At 39.4% G+C, this 25,478-nt stretch overlaps 2 protein-coding genes across 2 annotated transcripts; one reads left to right on the top strand and one right to left on the bottom strand.

The window, feature by feature from the left end:
- Positions 1-423: 423 nt before the first annotated feature.
- LOC140953617 (dynein light chain Tctex-type 5-like) lies at positions 424-846 on the top strand. Its single transcript, XM_073403034.1, has one exon. It carries the CDS (start codon positions 424-426, stop codon positions 844-846), a length of 423 nt encoding a protein of 140 aa, XP_073259135.1.
- A 9,357-nt stretch (positions 847-10,203) lies between these two features.
- LOC140921749 (tachykinin-like peptides receptor 86C) lies at positions 10,204-11,374 on the bottom strand. Its single transcript, XM_073371755.1, has one exon. It carries the CDS (start codon positions 11,204-11,206, stop codon positions 10,220-10,222), a length of 987 nt encoding a protein of 328 aa, XP_073227856.1. The 5' UTR covers positions 11,207-11,374; the 3' UTR covers positions 10,204-10,219.
- Positions 11,375-25,478: the final 14,104 nt, after the last annotated feature.

The following is a 25,478-nucleotide window of genomic DNA, read 5'->3' as shown; positions in this document are numbered from 1 at the left end:
AAGAATCCATTGATTAGGCAGAAAAATAGGAGTTTAAGCCAATAGATGTTTTTTTCGCATAATTACCTTGTAAGTCTGCGAGAGTCGAAAGCAATTGTTGGTCGAACTAAGTTCTAATGAAACATCATTGTCAAGCGTTTCTTTACAATTCCGGCGAAAACAATTAACTTAACAGAGTGATCGTTCTCTTCGAGGAAGAACAAGCGACATAGAATTCAGGTCAATCGTTTTCTCTTTTTATACTTTATCCGGCAAAGTCTCAAGTGCGTCAAGACAGTTTTTTTGCTAAACTGTACGTTTCCGCATTGGTTTCAAGCTAATTACGTCAGTTTTGTTTGGACAAAGGAGCTGTGGAGTTCGCCGTCAAATTTTCTTGCTACAGAAGCCGCATTTACAAGATTTCAGTTGTTGACTTGAGCAGTGATGACTCGTCCAAGAAAACGGGCGTACGAAAACTCAGATATTTCATCAACCCGAAGTGTTTCAAAAGATGACTTGATTATTCTCCAACCTGCCTGTAAGCTGCAAGATCTGAAAATTCAGGACACGATTGAAGAGGTACTGAGAACAAATTTGCGCGATGTGAGTTTCGCTTCCTGGGACAGCGAAGCTCGATGCGATGCTCTCAGTAAAATTATCCAACAGAAACTATGTGGCATTCAACACCAGTTTTCTGACCTAGCAGTGGTCGTTCTAATAGGTGGTGTGGACGATACAGGAATTGTCAAAGCTTCTCACAAAGTCTGGAAGCCGGAGTATGACAGTTTCGCTTCAGCATGGTACAAAAATGACTCTCTTTTTGCTGTGGGCACAGTCTTTGCTACTTACGCCACAAGAAATATTTGAGGCAAGTGTAAAACAAAGAATTTTTATAACACACGTTGATGTTCTCATTTTGACGATACAATGAAACCCCGATATAACAAACCTCTATATAACGAAGTCCTCCGCATAACGGAAGATTATCTACAGTAATAATGAAAATAAATGGACAAGAGCCTCGAAACTTAACAAAACCTCGTTCCCTCGGCCACTCGTACGTCGATCGAGGTTTCCGCGCTGTTTTGTTAAGCAAAATAGTTTGCTGCCTTTTTCAAACACATCAACCAAGATTTTATCTTCCTGTTTTCCCAAACAGCAAATAATTTTCTGCTTGGCTAGAACCAGCTGAAACCAGCTTACTGCTCAGTTCTAGAAATATTACCAATATCTGGCTTAAGTTAAAATTCATCGCAGTGCATTTCAGAACCTACAAATAATCGGCATTAATTATCAAATTTGATAGCGTAAGCGTGTGGTTTTGTTATGTTTAATTTCAATAAACCATGTAATAATTGTACTATTGTAAACAAAACAGTACTTTGTCCATCGAAAAGTTCTTCCCATATTTAACTTGAACATTTTTTGAAAGACATGTTAGTTTAAAGAAGTCCCTGGAGCAAACCAAACAAAAATATCGTAGTGAATGATTTAATTTTGTGTAATTTTGTTATTTTTCCTTTTTAATCTAGTTTTTTTTCCCTTGTAAAAATTGTGAATATAAATGGTAAACCTGTTGTTATTCCTTAATGAAAAAATGTATTATTAAAGAAGATAACTGTTAACGGTTGGTGGTTACCTGTGAACTAATGGCCTTAATTTACATGTTTGTATTTCATTACTTTTAAAACCTTATAAAAGTCCATGTTCTTTGTTCTGTTGGGTTTTAGTGGTTTCGAAAATATCCTTCGTTTTTATTAAATTGTTAGACGGAAATAATCCCTGGATTTTCCTCGATGACGCTGGCAAACATTTGCTGAATCAAAATTAACCTCAGCAAAAATTAAACGTAAGGGTTTCATATACCACAAATCCTTAAAGAAAACTGCAAATCATGACAAAACTGGAGACATACACGACGTTAAATGTATGTTGTCTTGTTCCGAATGCGAATTTGGATGCGACAACGTAAATGTTTTAATTTGTAAAAATTTTTGTCATGTTGTAATAAAAAAAATTTCAGACCGCGAACCGGCGGTACAGGTACCACTAAATATTGCAAAGATCGAGGCTTGACTTGATTTTTTTATTTCAAAATGTCTTCAATTGCAAAGACAACATGTATACGTTGTAGTTAATTATTTATCTCTGGTAATTTTTATTTTTCCTTTGATTAAACTTCATTAGCGTACATTACTATACCTAAAAATATTGAGAAAAACAAAAATTACCTGAGATAAAAAAAAATCAACTACAACAAATGTATTCTGAAGCATGAAAACAGATTTTGTTGAGAGAGATATATAAACCACTAGCCCTAAGTTGAGCGAGGAATTACGATAGCGCGAGTAAAAATTACCACTGGCGAGTAAGGTGTCACCCGGAAGAACCAGGATACGTTTTGGCACTAAAATAAGGCCCACCTGGGAAGTTTGTGGAAACAGCCCCACAAGAAGGAGACCGCCGGTTAGCGCGGGGTCCACTCGAAATAGTCAAATGTCAGTGCTATCTTTTAAAACAAAATGCGCTACTCTCAACGTCAAACTCTCGCGCGGGCACCTGCCATTCAAATTTGCGCATACTTTCAGGAGATGGGCGATCGTCTAACTTGCGATTTTTCTTGAGCGCTCTTTGAAATTCCCGCGTGCTTCATATCTCGATATACGTACGATGTTAGCACAGGGAAAGAATAAGCTAACTGTTTTAGAACATTATAATTTCAGCCTCCTTCTCAGGCTCTTTGTTTTTCGCATGGCAGAGGCGAGCGCGAAGCGCGAGTGACTGGTGATGAACTGCAAGGGACCATGGGAAGGGTACAGACGGCAGGCGACGCCCGTTGTGTTCTTCCCGCCTTCCTTTGCGCGCACATTTTCATCGAAAGAGAGGCGTCTGGGTACGAGCCAGTTATAATTTTGTATAGGGCGTTTCCACATGATGTCATGTCCGCCATAATTTGTGTCTCAAAACAACAAGAAGGTTGTTGCTGCTTAATAACATCCGTCGAAAGGTCGCTTAGACGCCTTTTAAAGTTAACACAGCCTAGTATTCCTTATCGTTTCAGTTTACCTCACTGATTTTAGTGATTAGGGTTAAGCACTTACTCGAAATGCTAAGCTTCTATTTAGGGTTAAGGGTGTTGTTATTTATCTTTAAATCAAACCAATTCTCGCCGGGTAATCCTCAGTGGCGTAGTGAAGTAGGTGATGGACCGCAGACACTACGCTCTGCGATTCTTACTCACGCCTTTCTGACTTTTTTTAATTAAAAATTGAAGAGACTTATACCTTCTTGACCATTAGAGGAGCAGAAAGCTTAAGAGACTTGAACATTTCGTCGACCCGTCCTAAGTGTAGTGTGGAGGCAATAAAGAATACTACGGTGTGTAAACTTCATGAAGTGTGCATGGTCTTTCAACGGATGTTATTGAAAATCGATCCGAGAAGGTAGCCTGTACCGGGCTCTCGGTCAGTGCAGACGAGAGAAAAAAGCGAAAAGGAAAGCAGTGGGAAAGCAAAAAAGGGCGGGAATTCAGAGGAAGAGAGAAGGGGAGAGCCTGTAAACTTCTTTTCAAATACTGCCTCAATCCACCCACTTCCTGAAAAAACCGTTTATTGTGTCACAATGAGATGTTAAAATGTCAGAATGTGCCCTGTAGAAGGCCGGTTTCATTGTTCTTTGTCTCCGTGCGTGTAAAGCCAAGCGATTGGAAACTTTAAGATACATCGACGCGACGGAAACGAGAACGTCCCTAAAAATCTGAATTTGCCTTCTTTCAGCTTTTATCGCAGTTATTCCTAACCTCTTTCTTTGTCAAATGTAGGCGAACCTCCTGAAATTGAATTCCAAGCGACCATGGTTCAGAAAGAGAAATAAAATTTCGTCGATGCTTGCTTAAGTTACGGAAAAAGCGGGCAACAAAAAACATGCAACTTGTCTTTGGAGGGTACAATGTCTAGGGTCGAGGGTAACAATTTTTTTTCCATATAATCCAAGACGAGTATCGAATTCGAATCTAGCCATACCTCGAATAAACACCGCAAGAAAAATATGGTTCAGTCATTACTGCACGTGAGTGGGAAACGTAGGGCGAATATTGTCGTTTAAGGGATCAGCGATACTCCAAGGAACTTTCGGTGAGAGTGTGCCACCCTGCTCTCCAAATCCTGAGCCTGTTTCAGACTAAAACACAAGGTTCTAGACGTCGCTTCCAAAAAAATAAATGTACTTGGCTTGCAACACATTACCTGTTTTTGACAATGAACTTTCTACCTTTTCTTGGAGTCGTCGAAGCCCCAAATGTAATGAAGGCCTAATGTAAACGACCCTAAATGTAATAACATTTAACCTGAAATGTATTCAACTCTTACGAATTATAGAGAGAAGTCGTTACGTCACATTGCCATGGTAGCAAAATTTTTGGATGACAACAAACCGATAAAGTCACTTAAAAGTCTATTCGCACTATCTCAAACTTTTTTCTTCTCGGGCTGCCGCCCTCGTTTCTCGCTCAACGCTCCCTTACTCGCACTCCCCTTACCAAAATTATGTGAAGAAAAAGAGAGACTGCTCGCAGTCTAGTACAAAATCCAGTTCAACTTAACAGTTCTATCGACATACGAGAAGGACGGTATTTTTAACGCTTTTGTAAGCTGCACAGAACTTTGCAAGCTAAAAAACGTTTTCATAAATCATTTGAAGAGTTCTTAGTTCCTCAGTGACACATTTAATACACTGAGGTTGTTCTCGACCTAATGTCAAGTACCTCTTTTCGATTCACTAATTATTATTATTATTATAAATATCTATGACCTGGTTTTATTTGCTAATGATACCAATTGATTCTCTTCTCATATTGGGTTTCCTACATTAATGAACCGCTAATTAGTCCGCTAATGGGATCAGAGGCACCTTGTTGTGGTAGTGGACTATCTGGCAACTGTCTACTAATTATTTACTTCATGTTTCAATTTTTTAGCAGCCCCCAAATCCAATATTTTCCCTTTTTCTCCAAATTTCAAACATCCCTTCCCGCTAAATTTTACACATTAAAAACATTCGAAAAATCATGAAATGCTAAAGTTATCTGATTGGTGTAAAGCCAAAATATAAAAAGTCGAATTACAAAATTTTTAAACCCAGGCACTAGGAGAGATGAACTCACCTTAAGGGGGCATTACGGTTGTTTTTTGGGGGGCAATGTTGTTGATTCGGGAAGGAAATAAATTAGGTATACACATAAACCAGTTAGTCCGCTAATGAGATCAGAGGCACCTTGTTATGGTGGTGGACTATCTGGTATTAGACTGCAAAACAGTCCGTATTTTTGCGTATTCAAGGACGCGCGAGCAGTCAAACAAAAGGTCGGGAACGAGGCTGAAAACAGAGAGCGAGACTGAGGAAAGGTTTTCTCTTGCCTCACACGCCCTACGGGCGTGTGAGGCTCGAGTGCTTCGTGCGCGTAAGACTCTTACACCAAGCTTTACCGATTACTGATTTTGAGAAAAAACCGACTGTTTTGCAGTCTAATCTGGTATATTGTCTACTTATTATTCACTTCATATTTCAATTTTTAACAACCCCCAAATCCAATATTTTCCCTTTTTCTCCAAATTTCAAACATCTCCCCCCTCCTTAAGGACTGTAACTTAATTGAGTTAGTTTTGGATTGAATGAAATCTTGGCTAGATATTTAAGAAAAAGAGTGGAAATCAACGAAAAATAATTTTTTTTAACCGTACGCCTCCTTAAATACAGAGATGAATGGTCTTAAGATAAACCAACTTTAAAGAAGTTAATTTTCTTAAGGTTTTTTTACATGTCTTTCGTTGTCATGGAAACCCCTATATTTCTCAGGTTGCGAGCAAAATCTCCAAGTCTGTGGTGGGCGCTATTCGTAACTCGAGTTTTTGTGTTGCTAAGACAGCTTTGTGTACTACACTACTTTATGCGATTTGAACAACATACGCATGTTGTAACCGTGAACTTGTAAGTACGTAAAATGGATCAGGAGACTGGAAGGTGTCCGCCTTAAAGAGATTCACAGAATGCGACCGAAGATCGGCGGGAAGGTTTCCGTGTCTTAGGGATCCCAGGAAAATAACTGAGGAATAACAAGGACCAGTGCTTGGTGCCCCGCCTTCTTAGGAAGGTATCCGCCTTAAAGAGATTCACAGAAAGCGATTGAAGATCGGCGGAGAGGTGTCCGTGTCGCAGAGATCTTAAGAAAATGGCTGGAATAACAAGGAACCAACTCCAGGTGTCTGTTCACGAAAAGCGCCTGATTTACAGCGATGCCTGATAAGAAAGAAATATGATTGGCAATTCCACGATAGAGAGACACGTGACGTCACACTACCATGGTAGCTATATTTCTGGATCTCAAAAATCTTTCTTGACGGAGACAGCCATCTTTATTATTGAACAATGGAAGGAAAAACTTGAGCTACCGTTTTGTTCCTGAGTGCAATCATGCACAGCAAAGTCATACATACATTTTTTTTTGTTTTCTCTGTCATATTTGCAGGACCACGATTTGTTGATATCCAGAGATTTTGCTACCATGGTAACAATATTTAACGTCTTCTCTTCTCTATTGCTAGTTTGCACGTGACGTCACGGTGGCCATGTTGGTGGTCAAGAACAAAAGCTTTTCTCTCCTCTGGGAACTAAACTCTATTTTCATGTAAATTCTTGGAAGAAATATTCTTTTGTTTTGACCCCCAACATGGCCGCCTTGTCACGTGGTTGCAAACCAAGAATTGGTTTAAGATTTAATGGAGCCGAGACCAATTATTGTTGAATAAATAAGAACATTTTAGGAATGAGCAAGACTGAGTTAGACATCATCGTGGTTGGTAGTAACTGGTGAATTAGGAACCTTGCTCCTGGTAGTTGGGTTTCGATCGAAATCCCGCATCAGTTGTTGGTATTATTAGGCTCAGTAGCTGCTGTCTTGTGCTGTGCATGAACGGATTAAGAGCACGATAGGGATATACGAACTCAAACCTCAGCTGCTCTGAACACGCCAATAAGACCGAAGATTCAGGTAGAGATTATTTGATTTGGGATAGCCTGCTGCGAGCAAGCTCTTCATTTGTAGGAGTCGCGTGAAGACACTACAAACTCGGGCAATATCACCTAACTGAAGTACGATGTCTTTGATACTGTAGCCTCGTTTTAATATGCCTGGAAAATCCCAGACGATCGGGGATTTTACTGTTTCCTGACCGTCCCAGATTTTGCCGACTAATGAAAACTCGAAATCGCAGATATCTCCGATCGTCTGGGATGGTCGGGCACAAATCTGGAGAATCGGGAGCGTTTCTATTTTCCCGATGCGTCCCAGATTTCTGCGATGGTCGACGATCATTCCCGACAAATGAAAACTCAAATTTGTACCGTTAGGGACGTCGGCGATTACGTCAGCGATGGATTTCGGTCATTACCAGTCCTCTAAATTGATGGGCTCCAGTCCCCCTATCACGCTTTTGTGCACAAGTTTCAATTTTTGGCGCACTTTCCATTTCCAGACAAATTCATTTTCGGGGAAGTCTAGGACACACTTCTAACGATTATCCGTTACATCGGCAAAATCCTAGACGGTCGACAAAAAGTAAATCCCCGATCCTCTGGGATTTACCCGACATATGAAAAGTACGCGCGCTGTGATTGGTCAACTAGAAAAACTCGGTTCGTAACTTGTAGTACGGACCTCGAACTCGGTTAGTAAGAGGTAGGTAATAATACCCTGATGAAAGCAAGTGTCCAGCTTTCAAATAACCGGCGCCCTCGGTGAAACAAGCAGCGCATGTTTCTGTGAAGGTTGAATGCAATAAATGACTCATTTATTGGCGTGCGAGTCGCAACTGTTAAGTTTAGTCTCACCTGACAGATGTCAACTTTTTGTGGACTTCTGTGAACGTACACAATCAAACTTTGCAGCACTAGCTCATGACTAGTTCTTGAAACGGAGACGACTGCATACGTGACATTTGCATTGCAGGCTATATTTGGGAATGAGATAGTCGACTTATCGGTGGACGAGTTAAAAAATAATCAAGATGAGAAAATGGATTTTGCGGCTGACAGGGATAAATGACAAAGACTAGGAGGAGGAGTACAAATTATTTTCCCTTCATTATAGTGGAACTTAATTCTTAAAAAAAGAGTTGTTTCATTTTGAAAATAAAGTTTTCTCAATTTTGCAGGACTGATGAATTCATCACTTAGTCAAGTTTACTGCAATTTTAAACCAAAGACTCAACGCTGTTAAACGACCCTGTAAACTAGAATGGATTAGAAAGGATTACATGCACTCATGGAACTGTTTGGAAATGCAGGGCATAAACTCACGGCATCATGGTCTAATTGAGCTAACCTGTTATTGTTTTGGGCGAGGGCGGAGCAGGATTATGCAAAGACTCAGAGACTCTATGCCCCTGCGAATTGCTCCATTAGATGTCCGATAATGGACATTGGATGTCAAGAAAAGTGACCCGAAGAAAACATACTCAGACATCGCATGGTTTTCATTTATTCAAATTTAAAGACTTTCAGGTAGCATCTATTTTCTATGTAAAGATACGTGTCATCATCAATGTTTGTTTGTTTGTTTATGTGTTTTTAATCAATACATTATTTAATACATTATCCACAAAACAGTCACACTCTTTTTTTTTATAAGAATGTTGTTTTCCAGGGCCAGGCTGAATATTCTTACTTTTCCGCCGATTTTAGGCTGTAAATATTCTTGTATTATTCTTAATAATAGCTTATGACATTTCCGAATTAGAATATATTAAGGTATCAATTATATTTTTGTTAAATATAGTTAGCTAGTTTTGCCGTTTAAAGAAAGGAATAAATTGAAAAGGTATATTTGTATTGTATTTACAGATTTTCACCACAGAAAATTATATCCCTTTCAAAATCTCAGCCTGGAGTTTATTCTTAAAGTATTCTTAAGATTTCGCAAATTTCAGCCTCGATATTCTTATACAATATATTCTTATAGAAAAAAAAGAGTGTATTTAACGGTAAGTTATTTTAAAATGCGTAAGTGCACTGGTCCAATATAGATATCTGAAAATGCCTTTACTCCGATACGTGTCAAGCTCTCATTAGAGTTTAAAAACGCATAATTTACAAGGCTCTTTTACTTTTAGGAAAACATTCCGTACTTTACATATTGAACCAACAAATAAGTTAAAAAACTTCTACTAATACAGTCGACTCCCGATAACTCGAACCTTCAAGAAAAATCGAAAAAAGTTCGAGTTATCGGGAGCTCGAAGAAAATAGCCGAGAGTAAGGTAAAAAAACAGTTTTTACTGCACAGTGAACATTTTAATCACATTTTTAAATGTGATTAAAATGTTCACTGTGCTATTAAAATAGTAGAAATGTCAAGTGAAAATTAAACTGAAGATACTTCTAGATTATAAATCAGAACGTAACGTAACAAAACATAGCCTAAATAGAGCATGCGTTTTACTGTTTTGAGAAATAAAGCTGCTTCACGTTAGCCTGTGACAATCAACATCAGCCTCCATTAGTAAACTATACTCCTACAACACGTTAATAGGAAATCCAAAATTCAATGTTTCGGACGCCAGTAGACGGCTTTTTTCCGGACTTTTTAAGGGCTCAAAACATGGTTCGAGTTATCGAGGATAAAATTATATAGAAAATGACCTGAAGGGAAACGAAAATTGGTTCGAGTTAGCGGGAGTTCGAGTTATCGAGGGTTCGAGTTACCGAAGGTAAAATTACAGTAAATGTATGATGGAAATCCAGGGCAAATCGATTTTGGATCGAGTTAGCGCGAGGTTCCAGTTAGCGAGGGTTCGAGTTATCGGGAGTCGACTGTACTTCATTTACCTGCAAAAATCATCAGGGGAATCTCTATTTTAAACTTTTAGTCGATGACTTTATCTCTATTTCATCCACTACTTACCACTGCATTAAGCAATCTGCAATTATTGCGTGCATTCAAAGGCAAAGTTTAAATGTCCCTGAAACAATTTGCTAGCTGAAAATCATATGCCTTCTACTCTTGGGGCGCGATCCATTCAACCAAAATTCAGACCGGTCCAACCGGGAAAAGAGGACCACCTCAAAAGGTGGACCTGTTTTTTCGAAACTTTTCCGGTTGGACCAAACCGATCCATTGAGTTTTAGACCGAAATTTCCGGAAATTTTGGTTGAATGGATCGTGCCCTTGGTCTCTTGGTTCGTATGACTACACCCTAGACTCCCGGAATGTCGTGGCCTTAGTTGAGTTACTCCTTCTCTCGGTACTGTTCCTGAAGGCCGGATGAGATTTTCGGAAGGTTACCATCCGGTTAAAGGCCAATCTAATCTTGGTGCTTAAGGCAATATACAGCCAAGGATTGATGGCACTGTTTGCGTGGGCCACCCAAAATCCCAGGTACATGACAATTGCTGGCAGGTGGTCACTATAAGGTGCTGCTGCCCAGAAAAGGTGTAATGCCTGCGCGGGAAGCCAACAAATAGCAAACACCACAACAATGATGACGAGCATGCGGACCACTTTCCTTCTTGTAACCAGCTGTCGACTCTGTTGTTCTTCAATCAGATGATTGCCTGGAGCCTGGTTAAACCATAGCTTACGAGCAGCTTTCGCGTACAGCGGACATATGATGGCCAGAGGAATTAGGTAGGTGATGAGGAAAATGTAGAGGTTAACACCAAGAAATGTCGCGTTATGGCCCAAAACATCCGGGTCAATTGCGCAGTATTCATCATCTGATTTGTAGACGACAGGCATGATAGCCATTAGAGAGATTGACATAACCCAGATCAAAGGTGTGACAAATTTCGCCTTTCTGAACCACACAGAGTGGACCGACAGAGGACAGACAATTGCGCAGTACCTGTCGATCGCCATAAAAACCAGGCAGAGGATAGACGCAATGAGGGTGGCATCAGAAATTAGAATATAGCTCCTGCAGATGATGTCACCAGGCAACCCAGAGACCTTCCACTTATTGTCCGTGTGAGCGCTGACAATGGAAAGAGGCATCATGAACAGGGCCACCAATAGATCGGCTATGGCCATGTTGACGAACATAGAACTTGTCAGTGACCGTACCTCAGGTTTTTTCCTCACGATATATATCAGAAAGGAGTTGCCCACAATAGCTGCAAGCATCGTAAAGGCGTACAGTACGGTTACAGTGCTTACCTCTGCATCGCTCAGTTCCATCTTGTACTCTGCCTATTTCAAAACAAATCAATCGAAAACTCGTTATTAAATAACTAATTGTAACTTTTAACAGCAGTTTCAGTTCGTGAATTGGAAGGAGTATTTCTAGCACTCCACACTTGTTTACTTTTATCTAAGGTCACTTGTTCCTTGATGTACAACATGGATCCTTAATCTACGTCTCAGCTCTTTTCACGGTCCAGGAGGCTTCCGAGAGAAGACTTAGATGGGTGGCAAAATGAAGGCAAACTTGAAATAAGTTTAACACACACACACGCTGTGGTTGATGTGAATTGTCAATTAAAATATATTTTTTTTACCTTATAGACACTTAAAACATGCAACAAAATCTATGCAATATATTCGCTAGATTCAAACCACCTATCAAATAGGTCGGCAAAGCTTTATTATAGGCCATTTCCGAGTTCCAAAAACTCTCACATTCAAAACGAGGCTACAAGTACAAAAACCTTTGTCGCGAAAAATGACTTTTACTTGCATGAGAATAAAAAAGAAATTCATATTAATTGCTTTGCACTTATTTTTTTTATTTTTTATTTTTTATTTATTTATTTAAACAAACAACAAATTAAATACAAGTAAAATGTGACAAAAGAAAGAAAAACCACAAAAAGCAAAAAAAAAAAAAAAAAAAAAAAAAACCTCACACACATCAATTGAGAGGAGAGCAGTAGGCTAAAAGCAAATAGCGTAGTTAATACATCTGGTCCTTTTTTTCCTTTTTCTCTCCTTACTCTTTTTTTTTTCCCTTGGGTAAAAGGGCACAGTCGAAACCAAACAAACCAAAAAGAGATGCAGAGAAGATATTTATATTTAATTAAGTTTTGGAGACTCAGGTCAAAAGGCTTATATAAGGCAACAAGGGTTCCCATTTATTTTTGACAGTGGAGGCATTGTTTTCTATTTGATAAATGCAGGGGTAGTCTCCGTCGCAGCCGTTTTTAGTATCGTCACGCAACGCTCCTCCCTCCCTCCTCCCTTGTGGGGAGGAGCGTTGCGTGACGATACTAAAAACGGCTGCGAGGGAGACTAATGCAGGGGCGGTTCCAGGATTTTTTTTAGGAGGGGGTGCACTCGTCTCTTGCTCTACTTCAACACCAATAAACCACATGGTTTTTTTTTCTTGCAGAATACCAGTTGTATTAGAAAACCGCAGGTCATCTCAGGGGGGGGGGGGGGGGGTGCGCACCCCCTGCACCCTTCCCCTAGATCCGCCCCTGAAATGTGTTTCAAATAAAGCAAAAAGTTGTTTAAATTGGGGGAATGTTCCTTTGAACGACAAAACCAGATATAGTGCTTGGCAATTAAACAACAAAAATTGATTTGGAGTTTGTGTTAAGATTTATCTGGCCTCAGACCCAAAGCCGTATTTATGTGTAAGTAATTATGTTCACCTAAAGAAAGTTGGCAAGACTACATCCACTTAAAAAGACTATCCCGAAAATTTTTTGTTTTTTTCGCATCTCCAAAATAAGTGTATCAAGTTTTCCGTTTCGTTATTACAAAAAGAAAACCTATCATCTTCTCTAAGTCCAACTTTTTTAAAGAAACAGTTAGTTGGTAACCGGCGATGTAACAATTTGAAGTTGAAAGTGATAAGTTTACTGCTCTTTGTGCATTGAAAGGATGTTTGATAAGCGACTTTCCAATTAATAATTTCCTTTGGAGGAAGATTGATGTCTTTGCGCCACTTTTCTTGACATGAAATTGGCCTTTCACAGTTTTTTGACACAATTTCTTGGTAGATAAATTTGGATGGCTTTTGACTCATAAGAAATTTTGAAAAGCGATTTTTATACTTAGATTTGGGTTCGGTTTTGTCTCCGTAGACGATTGACTGCTGAGATTAATCCAAAGAAGGTTAGAGGTCGAACTTGTAAGTTATATTTAATCTGAAAAGCAGCAAGGGAAAAAAAATGGAGGATTCATCCATTAGATGTTTAACTTGCGTAATACCCTTAACAAGCCAGTCTTAATAAAAACAGGCTTATTCTGAATTCTTATCAGAGAGTTTTGCCACAAAGGTGACGACAAAAGATGTACTGTTCTTCAGATACTATCATTTCCTGGAAAAAAACTTCTGACCAAATTACAAGTATTTCCTTCACAAAAGGGTCTGATATTTTTAAGTTGTTAACATCTTTTTTGTTGAGATTTCCTTTTAGTATCGCTTCACCTCCATTTCTTTCAAGTTCGGAATCAAAGAGTCGCTTCCATTTACTGCGACTTTCAGGGTCCAGATATTTCTGGATCCATGTGGCTTTAAGGGATTTGTTAAAAGAAGCAATTTCGATCATTTTTAGTCCTCCTTCGGAATAGTCATTAATCATTATCTTTCGTTTGATTTTGTCTCCTTTATCATTCCATAGAAACTCATAGAAAATTGTGTCGATTTCTTTGATCGCTTCGTGGTTAGTTTGCAGAGGGGAGAATATGTAGACTAACTGAGATGCAACCAGGCTCTTCAAAACTGCTATTTTCCCTAATAATGTAAGTCTGCGAAATTTCCAGCATTCTAGGATCGATCTAATTTTTTCAATTTTTTCGTTGTAATTTAAGGATATTATCATATTGGGTCCGTTGGGAGCCAAACCCCAAGCGCTTTGACTTTTTTCTTTGGCCATTTGAAGTCTTTTTCTGGAAGAAGTTTAAGGTCACAATCTTTTTTAGAGCCTATCCACAGAGCTTCCGTCTTTTTAATATTGAGTCTGAGGCCAGATATGTTACCAAAAGTTTCTATTAAAATTACAGATTCTAAAAAGGATTCCTCGGAGCTGTCCAGGATTAGTGTCGTGTCATCGGCATATTGACTTAACTTGAAATCAATGCCGTTGATTTCTATATACCTTTAAACGTCTGTTTTTTCCGAATGGCGTCAGCAAGTATTTCTGTTTTTTTACTGATAAAAGGCCACTCTAGTGTATCAAAAGCTTTCTCAAAATCGATAAAAAGAAGAAGGCCCGGAATGTTTCTTCCTTCTGTATATTTGATGACACTGTCCAACAAACGAATATTCTCACTGATACACCTGCCTTTAAGAAAGCCTGTTTGATCATCTGAAATTAGCTTTGGAAGAAAAGTTTTGATACGACTTGCAATGGCTTTTGATGCAATCTTGTAATCACAATTTAACAGCGTTAATGGTCGCCAATTCTTAATGAGAATGAGCTTGGCATCTTTCTTTGGAATAAGCTTGACAATGCCACGTCTTTGTGATATTGAAAGTTGTCCTGTCTCAAGAGAAAAATTTAGCGCATTTAGTAGTATTTCGGCTAAATCATTCCAGAAAACCTTGTAGAATTCGCAGGGGAGACTATCTGATCCTGGAGTTTTTTCAGAGGCCATGCTTTTTAATGCTTCTAGACATTCGTTTTTGCTTAGAGTCCTTCGCAAAGGGATTGCTCTTCTTGACTCAATCGTTTCTGTTCTTCTAGGGGCGGGAAGAAGACATCTGCATTCTTATTGGTATCTACTTTAGAGGTATAAAGATTTTTATAAAAATTTTCACACTCAAGTAAGTTCTCTTTGTCTGTAGAAATAAAGTCATCTTCGCTAACTTTAAGCTGTGTTATTGTTGCTTGTTTACAGTGTCTCTTTTCAAGGTTGAGGAAATGCTTAGTGTTTTTCTCGCCCTCATTGTACCACCGAGACTTCGATCGTAAAATCGTGTCTGGTATTCAATTATCGTCTCTAGCTCACGTTTTTTTCCTTCAATATCACAATATTTGTTTCTTTTGTTTGTCATTGACATCAGAGTGGGTAAGCTGTTCTTCTAAGGTTGTTATTGATATCTCAATTTCCTCCTGATCTTTTCTTAGATTTCTCTTCTTAGTTGTTCCATATTTAATAGATACGTCTCTCACTTTCATTTTAACCATCTCCCATGAAAGGCCTGGGTCAACAGTGTTGTCTTGAGAATATTCATCGATAGTTTGTGCTGTGGTTGACTTAATATGGTTGACATATTCTGTTTCAGATAAGAATGAGGCATTTAGTTTCCAAAAACCTCGGCCTCTAGTGTTAGAGCGTAAAGAAATTTGTAAGGTGATCATAGAATGATCTGTTTTGTAGCCCGCTAATATCTCTGCATTAATAATATTATAGAAAGTGCATTGATTAATTAGAAAGAAATCAAGTCTACATTGGATTTCAGGCTTTTTTTGTCTCCATGTAAATCTGGAAGAGTCAGGATTTAAAACTCTCCAGGCGTCGATCAGATCTAAGCTTTCAAAGACGCTATTGATAACTTCCAATGATTTTTTATGAGTTCTTGCAAGGCCACCCTTTTTATCTTTTTCGACATTATTAAATCTCGCAGATCTTGGCGACATATGGTCAGCGAAAACTATATACGGCAGAGACTCTTAGACATAGAACAGCAAATATAAAGTTAAATATAACCTTGTTTAATAGTTGTATATTTATAAATTTTACAAATGTACACCTCTGTAATTATTGCACGGAAATCTTTGTTATCGTTGTAAACACATGTGTCTGTAGGCGCTCTGTTGATAATAAAGCACTTATCCTATCCTATCCTAAACAGGGGTCTTTTTTGCATGAGCATGCGCGACCGCTGAACAAGCGATGTGCATGGAGGCTCACCACAGGATTTGTCTCCATCAAAATGGCGCGTCTCAAAGGTATCATAGCGACTATTTTGCCCGTTGGTCTTGGCGAATGTGCTCGTGATTTAACTCCATGAGGAGCCGCGTAAAGTCCCTTTTCTAATTATCTTGAGTGACGGTTGCTAAGCTCAATTTCCTGTTAGAATTTTACCTCCGATCTCGTGCATGTTAGCAGGGGTCAGATTAGCTGTCATCGGTAGTGATCTTCACAGAGGCGATGAAACAATTCTAAATTTCGCAACCGTCTGTTAATATGGTTAAAACAATACTAGGCGGGGTAAATACATGTAAATAAAGTCGAGCGCGGTCTTTTCAATTATTCTCCGGATCGGATCAGCTCGATCAAGCCATCATTGTATGGAGTATATGTGGGTTACTTTTTGTCGTTTCCTGGTCGAGAATTTCTGTGTTGATTCGCGATCAAAATCGCTTCCCTTAGAAGCGATTGGTATTTGGAAGAACAACATAAACAGATCGGACAGGTTAGGAGAATTCAAGCTTCTCTTCTGAAAACCGGAGATGGCCAGCCTTCCTTCTTCACATTCGTTCAAATGCGGGGCCAATTCAGCCTTAGATCAGTAGGTTTACCTTGCGACACATTAATTCTGGTTTGTATTATGACTTGATTAATCGTAAGACTCCTTGAAGGTAAGCACAGTGTTCGATTTTTTTCCTTTAATTTATTTATTTCGGCTTCGAACATATCCGCGCCAAAACCTCCTAAATGCCCGCCAAATTTAATGTGGCGCTCTCGATCGTACAGTTCGTGTTTAGGAAGAAACAGGCCCAGCACAACTTCCACTGGAGACAATTTTGTGTACAAAAAGTACCCTAATAAAGAAGTCGAAAAGCTCTATTAATTTCGTGCGACATTTTCTTGATAAACAAAGGAATGTGTTGAAAATTATAGACGTCCGTGTTTTATGATACACATACACACGTAGTGGCCAAATTGCTATATCTCTGATCTTTTTTCAACTGTTTTGCTTGTTGCCGATGTTTAAATGCTTCATCATGATCCAGTGCGATTTATAGTTGTCACTTCATGCTCAGATCTTTGTTTCAATTAATGAGAAAATTATCGTACAGTAAAAACACTCTTTGCACAACAATAAGGCCTGAGTAATTATCGCGTGATATTGCGTTGTTGCATCCGTTCTCGAGACAGCCGGACGGAGCTCTGCCTATGAAAATAATCGTTTTCCTAGTATCGAATAGGCGAATATGACTCCCACTGGTAGCAAATTGTGCTACAAAGCCATTAATAAGGGTTATTCCAAGTATAAACCTCTTAAAAGCTTTTTATTTTGATCAAAAATGAAATGAAACACGTTAAAAATACCAGGACGCTCGTGTTACCTATACCCCTACCGACCTACCTAAGGTACTTCACGGAGAGGGGGTACGTTGAGTGTTAAATTTGCTCGTTATTTGTAAAGCCCTAAATCTAAGTAGCTTTCTTTTTCTTTTAAAATTTTTTACGGAGGAATCGAAATGAGGTTTGGTTGATTGGTTGTGTCCATCGCGGTTCACCCCTATTTGTTTTTTTTAATACAAACGGTCTCTATTATTTTTCACGAGCAGAGAGCTTTGATATAATTCATCGAAAACAAATTCATGAACATGGTTCAGGGTATTCTGTACGTGCTTTTATGTTGGGTGTGTCGCCTGATTAAAAGCGAGCGATCGGGTGAGTCGCCTTCGCTTAGTGCAAGAAGACTTTGTAAAACGTGTATTTAAATGAATCTTTCTGTAAAAAAACGAGGCCTTAGGAAAGTTTATAAGGTATAAAATAGTCTTGGAAAACGGTTTGCCAAATATATTTTTCTTTTGTTTGGGACTTGCTAAGATTGTATTGAGTCAACTAGACGCTTAGAATTCGTAATTGAACTTATTCTTTGGGTGATCCAAAACAAAGCTAAACAACGACTAAAGTTCCGTCTGCACGTGCTCTTCTGGGTGAGTCGCCTGAAAAAGCAAGCGATCGGGTGTGTCGCCTTCGCTTAGTGCAAGGGAACTTGGTTGGTTATGGCTCGTGAAAAATAATAGAGATCGTTCGTGCAATGGTATTTTATTAAAAAAACAAATAGGGGGGAACCGCGATGGACGCAACCATTCAACCAAAATTCGTTTCGATTCCCCCGTAAATTTTTTTGAAAGAAAAAGAAAGCTACTTAGATTTAGAAATATAAATTTCGGGGGAGCAGAATTAAAAGTAGGGACTAATCCCTTTTTTGAGAAAAGGCCGGTGAAGTCTCCTATTTAAATTCTGCTCCCCAGAGAAAGCTACTGTGAAAACTATTTGAATTTATAGTTAATGTAAATTCTATAAAATTTAAATCGCTGCGCTTCGTTCATCTTCGGTAAAGAAATGCATATTGATTCTGAGGTCTCCCCTGTTTGTTGCAAAACTCTTCTACACCGCCACAAGTTTTCCAACTGATGCAATGTTTGGAGCGATTTTCATTCTATCAGGTTCTATTTTTTAGTTGTGTCCGTCTCATCAGCTTTTTAGTAGTGTCTGCTAAAACGAGCAATTGAAAGATATGTCGGATAAAGCTTCACAGGAGGCCACGAAAGGAGATTCGCATTTCTGCTCAAGTATGGTTTCAAGCTGTCAACGATCTATGCTTGGCTGAATTTAAACAATGGCCTTCTGGTCAGATGGGGGACAAATTTTCCCCCATATTTCGGTCGCTAAGGCTTGCGGCTCGCCATGAAATGTGTAGTTTGCAAAAAAAAACTCTAACATAGTATTAACAAAAGCGAAGTAGACCGGCTTTAACATACACGAGCTACTATCAAATTTCATCTCCCCACTTGACCTGGACAACAGCGCGCGTATATGTAGTGCCTGGAGGATTGCGCTGGCCTCATCAAAGTCTAACCAAAGTGCAAAAACGTTTGTTGATGAAAGTAAACACTTTCAATTTTCTTTGTTTTGAAATCGGAAAGGAAGAGAAATATTAAAAAAAAAAAAACATTATAGCAAATTTCAGCGAGTGGGTTCGAAGTGCGCGAAAGCCGATGTTCAGTTCAGCAGTGAATTAATATATGTTCTACAATTTTCCCAGCACTTTAAAGCTACAAAATTAAGAGCACACGAGACGTGGATTAGTCACCTGGTGAGATGTTGGTGGTAGTCACTCTGTATGTCTCGAACAATAAAAAAAATGAATATCAATGAGACACAGTCAAAACTGCATTCAATAGGGCCGAAATTAAAGTCCAATCTTCTGACCGATTTTGATGAAACAAACGGTTAGGTTTCCCAAGAGGTACAGTAAACATGTGATGCCGACCAAAAGTTAAAAATCATTAAAACATTTAAGTTCTGGCGAAAAGCAAATTCCTGTAAAGGATGCCTTACAATGTTAGTCCACGCAAAAACAAGAAGTTCTACAATTTTCCTGTAAACAAACTTTGTATCGCTAAAATACTTAAGGCAAAAACTTTCTATTCCAACTGAAAACGGCGTGGTAGTCGCCCGCTGATCGTTATTAATCCACTCCCGAAATATGGCTAAATCAGCTATTAACAAATAATTGACAGTAATCCTCTACGGCATCGAGAAACTGATTTACATCCGATTTATAGACAAACACTAAATAAAGAACATTTTCCTCAGTAGCTACGCATCAGCAATGCATTCTATGCCAAACTTTGCGGTTCTTAAAGGGGAATCAAGACACGAGTCGAGCGCCAAACAACAACAAGCAGCCATGTTCGTGTCAGACATCCTTGAGTAACTTGCTCTTTCACCTCATTCAGCGCATCAGTCTCCACTTTAAATCAACAGATCTTTACTTATTTTGTACAACGAAGGTCTTTCTTAAGTTCCCGCTACCATTTCAATCTCAAGCAGGATTTCAAAGTGAACAATTTGGTTCCTATGACTATGCAGCATGGTCGCTGTCACTGGTCGCGTGCTCTTTGAAAAGTCAGCGGTCGCGCATGCTCATGCAAAAAAGACCCCTGTTTCCTATCCTATCCTATCTAAAACTTAATTAAAATCGCCACCTATTATGATCTCGTCGCACTTGAAATCAGCCAAATGACTAAAAACCGAGGTGAAGAAATTTGAATCATCGTTGTTTGGAGCGTAAATGTTTGTCAGTGTTAATTGTTTCCCATTTACAGTCAGATCACATATTATAAACCGTCCCTCGGGATCGGAATATGTTTTAGAAATTTGAAAGGTGAAGTTATTATTAAAAAGTATGGCAACACCTGCCTTTTTACTGGTGCAGCAGCTGAACAAAGCTTGATAGCCCCATTCGGCCTAACCTGAGATCAGGCGTTATTTTTTTTATTTTTTGCTTCTTTACTTCTTTGGCTCGAGAGGGAAAAAAATAACGCCTGATACATTTATTTAACAAGCCGTCAACCGCCCCCTAATTTACATAATCTAACGTCTGCGTGACCTGTCATGTTATTAGCCAATAAGCGTTTACCATAAGGGAATCAAATTTGGCGCGAATAATGTCTCTTTTGAAATCAATTTTAGCTAGGGAAAAGAAAATTTTTAAGTATGTCCATGTTCAGATGGCGCTTCCTAAAAAAAAATTTAAATGTGTTGTTTTTGTGATGAAATACTGCTAGCTGGAGCTGCCGTACCTTTAATTAATAGCTACAAATAATAAAGACTTAACTGGTGAAAGCTCGTTGACTTCGTACTGTACCGAAAGCAGTGAAAAAAAAAATTAGGCTGAAGCACCTGAAAGGTGTTGTGAAAGCGAAGATCGCTCAGAATAATTCGCAGGTTTGTGAAGGAGGAATTACAGTCAAACCAGGTCAAGATTCCATTCATGAATTATCTGAAAAGTGAACCCGTTTGTCGCTTCTGTAACTTGTAGCCGGTATCAAATTGCATTCAAATGATCGGTGAATTTTAAGTATACGATGACATGGAAAATATTTCAATGGATGAAATTTCTATTTAGGCATCCTTCAAATTCTAGAAAACTCAGCCGGCAGAAATTTCATAACGAACTCGCGTGCGTATTCACTGCTTATTACGCAAGCAAAAATGCAGACTGAAATCAACAACAACTAACGGATGGCGGCATTTTGGCCAATCGGAACGGCGCAAATCATCCGCATTGTTTCATATCCAATCAGAAAAAAGTCCAGATTCTGGCATTTTTACATGTGATCCGACAAACAAATGTATCATGCCCTCTTCCCGTGAGAGACATAAAGGGTTAATAGGGAGAGGGCATGATCTCAGGCTACATTCGGCCCGCCAATCATTCTTATTGTCTTCTGTACAGTGCATTTCTTGAATAAAATATACTGAATATTTTTTTTGCTCAAAGCCAGTTAAAGATTTCTCGCCGCTTGACCTGGTCTCCCAAACCTCTAACATTAATTGATCCTATTTTACGATCCATTTTTAGACGTTTGTGTTAGATAGCATCGACTATCTTTACCCAAGGAGTATTCTCGCAATAAAAAACAAATATGAGAAATAAAAAAAGATAAACAAGAGTTTAAATAAATTAAAATAACAGTAAGGTTACGTAAAAACACAGTAAACTAAATATTGTCAGGCAAAATATAACATCAAGATTGTTCAGTAGATCCCGTGTCGCAGCACTTAACATATCTGGTTCTTGTGGGACGTAAAAGAACCTCCACCACTGTTTGAAAAGAGTAGGGGACGTAGATCTCGGTGTTGTGGTCAACCTTCACATCATGGGTTGGGTGGGTACAGTAAGCTTATAAATGGACTGAGAGCGGCTGTCAGTGGCCCGTTTGTATGCTGACGTCCGAACTTACTGTTCACACGTTAAAATGTATTGTAAGAGGGCACGTCTATTGTCCTCTCATACACGACTCTTCATTAGAAAGATTAAGATTCACGTTTACGCCAAACGGCAAACGTGAATTTGTACCACGTGACCAAGTTTTTCCCTTAACTGTCGTTAACTGTTTATTATTTCAACTAAAAAATAAGTAGTTTTACGCCAGTTTTATACATAACAATTGTCCTGGACAGTTTTTATCTGCTTATTTTCTATTCTGAGAAATTCTCAACTTGAATCTGACGTTTGCCGTTTGGCGTAAACGTGAATCTTAATCTCTCTATTCATTCATGTTCCACCGCGCGAAACTATCGCACGCAGTCGCGTTTTCCGTTTCTCCAAACACACTAAGGAGTGAGGCAGTTTATCTAATTATATCGAGTACTGACATCTTTAAGACTAACAGAAATGTACTAAGCATATCTTCGCTCGCCTAAAAAACGTAAAAAATGACGCGAGTTCTGCAGGCTTCTTTATATTCAGTTTCCCTCTCCAATTCAATAGGATTTACTCTACACTAGAGATATTTTAACTAAACTAAGGCCGAATACTTGTGGGACATAACTATGCAAAACATTTTGTCATGCTTCATCTGTAGAGACTCTCGATGAACATTATAGAGTTTCGATGGTAAACGAACGATCAGAACATAAAGCTTATGGCTTTTGGTTTCTTGAAAAATAATGAAAAGTTTTACAAAGATCTAAAGAGAGTTAACGTCAAAAAAAGTTACTTCTAAGTGCGCAGTAATTCTTTTGTACTGGCTCTACGTTATAGCCGCAGGTCGAAGTTTGTTTTCACTTCATTTTGCTTCCAGACCGTTCCAAAACCAGAGCTTACTTCGGCAGCTTGAATAATGGACCGACACAGTCAAACATGGTCACAAAAAAGCTATAATTCCTAACCATTTTCTGTGAAAGGCTCCGTTCGACGTTCTTTTGAACAGTTTCATAATTTGAATAAGCGACAAGGAAGATTCCCGCATCATTCAATTCCACCATGTAAGTTATACGAATGAAAGGTTTTTTGACCGCGTGTAGAAACACGGCTGCTTATTGCATTATTTTTCTTACCGTTTGGAACTCCTGACTCAGACAGCAAATTTTGAAGATACCAAGTCTTTATAAGGTATGATTGAGCTTCCGCTGGAATGACGAAGGGAAACAGGCTGTCAAAACGAAAGCGAAATGTTTTAAGGCGTGACGACTGTTTTTATTTTCATCATTATTCCTTTCAAATATGCATTACTGACCAAGTGTGAGGTCAATATGACTGGATATATGGCCAAATTCCTTTTTTGCATTTTGTTAGACTTTCTAGAAGTCCTTTATTTTTTCCTGGTTGGTTTTGCCCCGAGACTTCGTCGCTCGCTGCGCGACCTCATGCATTGAAGCTCGTCTTCGCTCACTTTTAAGAACTTATGACAGGTCGATTTGTAGCAAGTCTGGCATTTTGTTTACCGGGACGAGGTCGAGGCCAATGAGAAAAGAACGACGCCGCCAATATCCAGCTATCTTGACCGAAGAAGCTTGGTCAATAAAGGATTTATTTTATGGCCAAATTATCGTGGTTTTGATTCACAACGGTTTGTCTTGCTGTTATTTAGTGTTTTACGAGTAGGCAGGCCACCAAAACACTGATTTATCTCATTTTCTCGCTTACCCTTCCCAGCATCCTTTGCGTGAACGCTAAACGTTCCCATGGTCCATTGCGCGATACTATCGCTTGCAGTCGCGTTTTCTGTTCTCCAAACACACTTGAGACGAGACGCTTAGGAACGAGGCAGTTTATCTAATTATATCGAGTACTGACATCTTGAAGACTGAAAGAAATCTACTAAGCATGAGGTGTGTTGACAAGATACCCGCGCCGCACGACCGGTATGGGATCAAATAACGCGCGTGACATTACGATGCCTCTAATTTTTGGATGGTAAGCCTGTGGCACGACTTTAAGACAGATCTCTAACCCCCATTCCTGTGAAGGAAGTCACCAACTTGTCCCTTAACTAGACCTATTTAGCTTGTATGTTTTTCCAGAAATTATGCATACATGTACGCGTGGATGCACGCGAGTGCGCGCGCGAGCAGTCAAAGAAAGGTCTGGAGTGAAGGTGAAAACGGAGAGTGAGACTGGAGAGAGACACACGCCCCAAGGGCGTGTGGAGCTCACATGCTTCGCGTGAAAATATCGACCAGGCCAGCGCTTCGCACCTTCCAAAACCGATTTTGAGAAAAGTACGACTGTTTTGCAGTCTAAGAAGTCTATTGACAAAATACAGTGGTTTGAATGAAATTTTATCCTAACCTCGTTTCATTGGAATGACACAATGGAATGCGGAATGGTTTATGAACTGTTCACGGTCGCCTACTTACCGAGTATAGCCTGGGGATGAGTATCAAATACACTTAGGGAGTGGGGGACAGTTAAACCCAACGCCTACCCCCTCGGTACATTTTAAAACCAAGATGGCCGCCCGTAACGGTAGGTGTTCGATCTCGACAATCTTACGGGAGAATACGGTACTGTGAACAGTCTAAAAGGTCTATTGGTAGCAGATCCTCTTCAGTCGTTATCTGTACCGGGATAACTTGTGTAGTCAAACCCTGCTTTATGGACACCCGCTTAATACGGACACCTCGTTATTACGGACAGTTTGCTTTGTCCCTGAGGTAAGAAAGCCCCTACATTTTCTCTAAATTCAACCCGCTTAATACGGACACCTTAAATGGCTTCCTCAGTGTCCGTATTAACGGGGTTTGACTGTACTGGCTCAATATAAACGCACTGCGCATGAGACGAGCATTTTTGGTTTGAAAGCGCATGCGTAATAGAACGTTCAAATGACGTCACGAAAGCCATATTGGTGTTCCTAAACAATAAAATGGCGGCTATGTAGGTGTTCCGAGCAATTCTTGTGGGAGTTGAGCTCTTTTCTCAGACTCGTACCCAGTCGCTATTTAAGTGTTTTTTTGGGGTGGGAGAAGATTGGGGATTAGGTTGAGGCGCGCGCGGGGTCTATTTTCACTTCGTCCCTTCCCATGAGACCCTGCGTGCGCCTCAACGTAACCCCCAATCTTCTCTCACCTCCAAAGCACATAAATAGCGACTGGGTACGAGTCTGCTCTTTTCTCATGTAAACACTTTCTTTTGTTTCAATGAATTTTCCATAGATACTGGCCACGTGAGTGAAAACGTTGTATTGGTAATAATGACGCATAGCTTGTAATTAACGCTGTGTTTTTTGACTAAGCTAAGAATGGGTTAACAAACAACCCAAGGTAAAAAGATCTATTATTAAAGCGACTTAATGAGGCGCGCACGTGGAGATTAAGCGAGGATGGGATGAAACAAGAGACCTTCTCGCGCGCACATCTCAGCTCTGAGGGTCTCAATGGGGTTAACCGATAGGCGTAAAACGGCCAAAAATTTAGCCGATAGCCGTAAAAATGGAAAAGTTTTAAACGTTAGCCGTAAATAGGGTAAAAAAGAGTTAACCGTAAAAGAAAGTGTTCCCTAGATTTGCTACTTTTAAGGAAGGTACTAAACTCACTTATGGTTGCGTTTCTTATTCCCGGCTAGTGTGACTCCGTACGCACGTTCGGCGAAGCGCCTTTTAGGTGTTAACCAAGACCTAGGCTCCATTTCTGGCGCTCTCTCGGGGAACTAATTTTTTCCATAGCGAAAGTGTGGCTTCTTGCTGGGGATTAATATTTGCAATTTTCAGGAGTTCGTGCCCTCGAAACACTAGTGAAACAACACGCAGAGATGTCGTTGTGTGTAAAACAAGTTGCCGATAAACAACATTTCCCAGTT

Source organism: Porites lutea, chromosome 12, assembly GCF_958299795.1.
Source record: "Porites lutea chromosome 12, jaPorLute2.1, whole genome shotgun sequence".
NCBI classification, from domain to species: Eukaryota; Metazoa; Cnidaria; class Anthozoa; order Scleractinia; family Poritidae; genus Porites; species Porites lutea.
This window is presented reverse-complemented; position numbering and strand designations above follow the sequence as displayed.